The 6,024-nt window shown below is 33.5% G+C and overlaps 1 protein-coding gene across 1 annotated transcript; it reads right to left on the bottom strand.

The window, feature by feature from the left end:
- Nucleotides 1–203: 203 nt before the first annotated feature.
- Nucleotides 204–5,086, bottom strand: golt1a (golgi transport 1A). Its single transcript, XM_052101971.1, has 5 exons — nucleotides 4,988–5,086; nucleotides 4,568–4,659; nucleotides 2,988–3,166; nucleotides 2,780–2,843; nucleotides 204–2,567 (listed from the first exon to the last, which is right to left on the bottom strand). Exons 1-5 carry the CDS (start codon nucleotides 5,010–5,012, stop codon nucleotides 2,526–2,528), a joined length of 402 nt encoding a protein of 133 aa, XP_051957931.1. The 5' UTR covers nucleotides 5,013–5,086; the 3' UTR covers nucleotides 204–2,525.
- Nucleotides 5,087–6,024: the final 938 nt, after the last annotated feature.

Raw genomic sequence — 6,024 nt, 5'->3', positions numbered from 1 at the left:
CAGAATATTCTAGGACCACAAAGCCTTTATATTTTTCAATTCAATACCATTCATTTGATTTTCTATATTAGGAGAGTTCTTTGAAGTTGGGAGGAGCAGAAAGGACTTGAAGTTAAATGATTGGATAGGCACTCCTCTAAAGTATGTATTCGTAACACGCAAGGCCAAGATCAGGTCAACAAGGTACAGCATCATTTATTTATTTTAGTTCATGTGCATTTTAAGAAGGAAAGGATGGAGTGCAGGCCTATTTCTCATAGAATCCTAATATTGTTGCATATTTATTTAAATACAAATAAAGAAATTTATTTATTTTCATTTAATTAAATGAAACAAAAATGTAAAAAATATTATTGAATGCATGTTAGGGTAAGTTTATTCAACCCAATTTACATAAAGGTTATCTAAATACTGACATTTTTTTTAAATAACATAAAATAGATCATATACATATATGCATCAGATACCACAATTTTTTTATAATTCACTGTACAATGAGGTTCCGTTCGTTAACATTAGTTAATGCATTAGGTATCATGAACTAACAATGAACAATATCTTTTTTACAAAATGTTTTATATCTTTGTAGTTAATAAAAATATGAATGTTCATTGTTAGTTAATATTAGTTCATAGTGCATTAACTAATATCAATATACACAACATTTGATTTTTATAAAAATGTATGATTGTTGAAATTAACATAAACTACGATTTGTATATGCTGTAAATGTATTGTTCATTGTTAATATGTTCACTTATTTTGCTAACCAATGGAACCTTATTGTAAAGTGTTGCAAAAAATATTTTTTAAAGGGATAGCTCACCCAAAAATCTAAATGATTTACTCACCCTCATGTCATTCCATACCCATCTTTCTTCTGCAGAACACAAGATATTTTAAATGAATGTCCCATTCACTGGTTTCAATTATAGCTGTCAGAATTTACTTTTTTAATTAAAAAAGTTTAACGTGTAATTTTTTCTCAATTGCGATTTAAGCATTTACATTAATAAAGCATAAAAACTTGCGTATGAAGGGGGGAACCTTTGAAATGTGTCCGCCCGGAGTCATTACACTGACGCACATGTCACAAACCGACACACAACAGCGCCAAAGCCCTTCTACAAGCTTTGCATAAAACAGCATAACGCGAATGTCCCATTGAAATTCTATGGGGGGTACCAGAGATTATTTAGCAGAGATAGGCCACTTCTATTGTAATGAATGGGAGAAATTGGAACGCTCAACCAAGGAGCTCTGAGCGCTCAACAGATGTAGAAAGGAACTCCCGCCTCACATTTAAAAGAGCCAATCGCCTTTTAGATACAGACATGACCTGTCAATCAACCCTAGATTTTTGCATAATATGTGGTAAGGAATGATACCAGTATTGTCAGATTTTATTGCAGATTTGAAATATGTTCTTTGATCGTAATTTTGAATTTGAACAACCATTTTAGAGATTTTGGTCTTTCTCATTTCAAGTAGATGCACTGGCATGACTGGAAATAGCCTCGTGAGAGCGTTCCAAAGATGGCCTAAAGTGGACCGATTTGCTAGAGAGTCTTTGGTGGTACTGTCTTAATACGCAAGCCTGTTGACCATTACGCTCTCACCTATGATAGAGATGAGGAGGTTGTTATCTCAATAAATAAATAAAAATCTCTGACAGCTGTTCCCGGTCAGTGTTAAATGTTGGAGAAAAGAGCTTTTAGCACTATTTGATGTATAAAACAAGTCCAGATGGGACTTGTGATAGAAATAAAGTATTGTTCAGCCTAAGGCATATTTTAATTGCCACTGAAGCACACCAAATCTGAACTATAACCAAAACTCAGAATTAGATGTTTTTGTTTGCAAATACTTTTCATGGTGATTTCAAAGCGGCGCTGATGTTGGCACTGATGCTCTGACACAAATCATGAATGCAGTTTCACGATTGCACGAAGCAGATAGCTACCATCTAACGGCAGATTATTATTGTGGAGGTTGAGCGTTTAAGAGATTTAATGACCATTGCAATGAATATGCAACCTATGCGGAAACTAGTTCTTTCAATTAGCCAAACTCCCATTTAGACTTTTGAAACGTTAAATGTTACTTGAATTGGTGATATTTTAGTACATTTCTATCTTTGTACTGTGGAAGACTTTGTTTGGAAAATGTTAATAAAGCATTATATTGTTACATATTGTGTTCTCATCTAAGATGCAAATAAATGTATTTTGACAAGAAAACAATTATAAATAATGAAAAATTATCCTTTAAACTGACAGAACATCCTTTAAAATATCCCTTTTTGTGTTATTAAAAAAGAAAAAGAAAAAAAAAAGAAAGTCATACTGGTTTGGAACACATAAGGGTGAATAAATAATGACAGAAGTTTCCTTTCGGGGGGAACTATTCCTTAAAAAGTGCATTGCAGTTGCAAATACAATCCTTTTTTCAAATTGATGCTACAAACAATGCAAATACAGTATCTTCAGAGCTTGCAGATTTCCAGTATCTCTTGACAGCTACTCTTATACCATTGAGGAACTGCTTCCAGATAACTTGTTAAAAATCTGAAAGAGAGAATGGAAACAATAGGGGATATTCAGTCTAAACAACCATTTACACCAGAATTTGGAAGATGCCCATTCATAGTGTTTCTCTTTTTTCTCAAGTAATCTGTCTGCCACTAAATGTTTATAATGTAGTTGTAATAAAAAAAAGATATGGTCTTAATTAGATTAATTTAATTAAATCAAGTGGGAAAACAGCTTTCGTTCCATACCGCTGTTAAAAAGGGTATGTTCAAGACCGTTCCAAGAAATCCAAAAGCCATTGGGAAGAATGACCTGTAACAACACAGACATTTTTGTAAAAGGGAGAGTACAGTTGTTCAGCATTAAAGACTAAAATGTGTACAGTAGTTGTCTGCTTATATAAGGGCTCACTTCTGCCATGAGCATAGGAGGACAGGATATAAAAGTGTTACTAACTTAAACAGAAGAACAAAGCCATAGCTTTCTACTATCATGCCAATACGAGGCCATCTTAGTAGCACTAAAACCACACCCCCCAGGAAGAAGGTGGTTCCTCTTAGCTTCTGTCTTTGAAAAAAGAAGTGGGCAATCCTCCTCAAGCCAATGATAAAGGCCAGGCCGGACAGGAACAGAATCTGATGGAGAGAGCAACATTTTTTATTTTTTTTTCCCCTGGTGTTACATACGATTTCTGCAAGATGGCCTTTCAAAAGTAGCTAAATGTTTTTAAAGGTAGTATTCAGACTAAATTAAACATTTTGCAAGCAACATTTAACATAACAAAAATAAATATTATTTAAAAAGTAGATTTTTTTGCATGTGGCTGAAATATTTTTTAATGTAATTTTTTTTTAAACATGAAATTGTTTAAAAAAAAAAAAATTGCTTCCCTAATATATATATATATATAAAACGGCTGTCAATCAATTACAATTTGTGATCAAATTAATTACATGATGTGTCAATTAATCGATCCAATGATCACATCAATATTTATTGAGAAAGGCCCTAAAATAAAGATAATTTAGTATATAATGATTAAAGTGATACAAAATATTATAAATATTATAATTCAATTAATTAAAATACATTACATCATATACATATATTATGGCAATAGACATGAATTTAGACAATACACGAAGTGTCAGTAAAATTAAAAATATTGTCTGTTTTAATTTCATATCATTGAAAAAACCCTAATATTTGCCTACTCTGTGCTATTATTGATTGTTGGACTATGTAATCATACATCAGACAGCATCTCCATAAGCGCTGTGTGATTAGGATGCTGTGTCGAGTTAAACATAATTTTAAACTGCGAAAAACACGCCTCGAGATCCTTCGATTATGTTGTGCTTAGTCCAGCTGTCTTCAAATGCAAAAGCTGTACTGCCTGCCCATTAGTTTGACGAGGCATGTTGCCCATACATCTTCAGCTTTAGTATGTCAATAGGAAAATACATTTTAGACACACAAACATTACTTTTCTAAATAGAAAAGATTAGAATAGAAGAACGGGGCACTGTGTAATAGATGGCATTACTGGGATTACAATTCTGGGATTACATGAAGAGACAGAATTAACTGAGACTAAACAGATAGAACAACTGTGGTGAATTCTCCAAGAAGCTTGGTACATCCTGTCTGCCAACACCCAAGATAACTGTGTCCAGGTGTACCTGAGAATTGGGGCTGTTTTAATGGCAAAGGTGGCCACACCTAATATTGATTTAGCTTTTTTATGTTTACTGGACTTTGTATGATGTTAATTGATAAATTAAAACTATTTATGGCATTATTTTTGAAGACTTCCTCACAATGCTAAATTTTTCCCAAGTGCCTAAAACTTTTGCACATTACTGTATATGGTTACAAGTGACAGAGTAGATAATGACAGAATTAATTCACATTTGGGTGAACAGTCCTTCAGAAAACCTTTTCATGCTGCATACAGCTAAATATTTAGACAGCATCTTGCTTCATGTTTAAAAAAAAAAGAAAAGTACTCTGTGGCAGCATCAGATAGCACTTACATTTCCAAACGCCAACAAGACAGAGTCAAAGTACAGTAGCACTCCAAACAGCACAAAGAACACACCGAATCCTGACAGACCTACACCGATTTCTAGAACCCAAACAAAACAGAGGCTGTATCTACATTCTTGAAAATCTTTGATTTGTCAGTCAATCAAGTTTTTAAGAAAAAAGTAAATAGCGTTGTGATAATTTGAATTGTGGACCTGTGTGTGTAAACCTAATAGATATTTATCTAAAGGTCAAAAATACTCCCTTTACCTCTGATAGACATTTTCTTCTTTAAAACTAAAACAGCTTTGTAAAATTACAGTTAAGAAGCAAAATTAGCCTTCTAGTGCTTATTTGTTCAGTTTAACCCCAAAAGAACTACTGTGTATGTATAACGTGGTTCATTTATGTAAAGGAAAGACACTCACTCTGAAACTCTGTGATTGCAACCATGTTTTCTCCTCTGTTTCTTTTCTTGTTCCAGATCACCCCGTTTTAGTTCTTCTGTTTTTACTTGTCTCTTTCATACAAATACTTGACTTTTGAACCCAACTGTGTGGTGATCATTAACCAAGCCTATTAGAATGACGAGAGAATGCTCTGCCTGATGACATCACTTTATCTTATTTTTTAGTCATCTCTGCCCATTCACCCATCTACATAAAACCGTCACCTACAGACCTCACATACTCAGTCCTAACCTCACATAACTATATTGACTACTTCATCATGGCATCTGATTGCCCTACCCTTGCACTTACCTTTTCAACATTATTTGAAATGTCATTCTTCTGCAGCTCAACTACGTTCTTTTCCGTCCTTATACGTATTTGGCTGAAATTCCCTTCTTAAATGTTAAATGTAAATGCAACAAACGGAATAGTTTCCAAAAGCTCCCCTGGAAACGATTGTGGTCATATGGGTGGTTAGGATTTTTTAAAAAAACATCTTGGAATGGTTCATTGACCAGAATTATCCAACAATGTGTTTCATTACAGAGCATTTAACTGCCAACTCATTAAATAAGACCAAGACATTAACCTTCTACAAGAACAATAAACTGATCAAGTATAGGGTTAATTAAAATACTGTATATTTGAAATGCAAGCACTAAGCAATTCAGTTCACACAGAATGTATTCTTGTGTTAAAACATGGGCCGTTCACACAGAACGCGTACTTGCATTAGAAAAGCTTGATGGATGGAAAAGAACGCGAAAGTTGTGTTTTAAAAAAAAAAGTTAGTTATTTTAACTTGACAAAGCGTAATAAAAATGCTGCGCTCATGGCACGAGATGCTGAAAAAGCAGCGAGATGCATTGCAATGGTCAAAGATACCCATCTAGTGCATATGTGCATAAAAAAGTTTGAACGACTCGGCCGTATTTATGTATGGGTGATACATCAATAATATTAATCAATATCATAAACACTATAATTGCTTTTATATTGTTGCTATTTTTATT

The sequence above is a fragment of the Xyrauchen texanus genome, chromosome 32 (assembly GCF_025860055.1).
Source record: "Xyrauchen texanus isolate HMW12.3.18 chromosome 32, RBS_HiC_50CHRs, whole genome shotgun sequence".
Classification (NCBI taxonomy): Eukaryota; Metazoa; Chordata; class Actinopteri; order Cypriniformes; family Catostomidae; genus Xyrauchen; species Xyrauchen texanus.
Note: the sequence above shows the minus strand (reverse complement) of the source record. Positions and strands in the feature narration are given on the sequence as shown.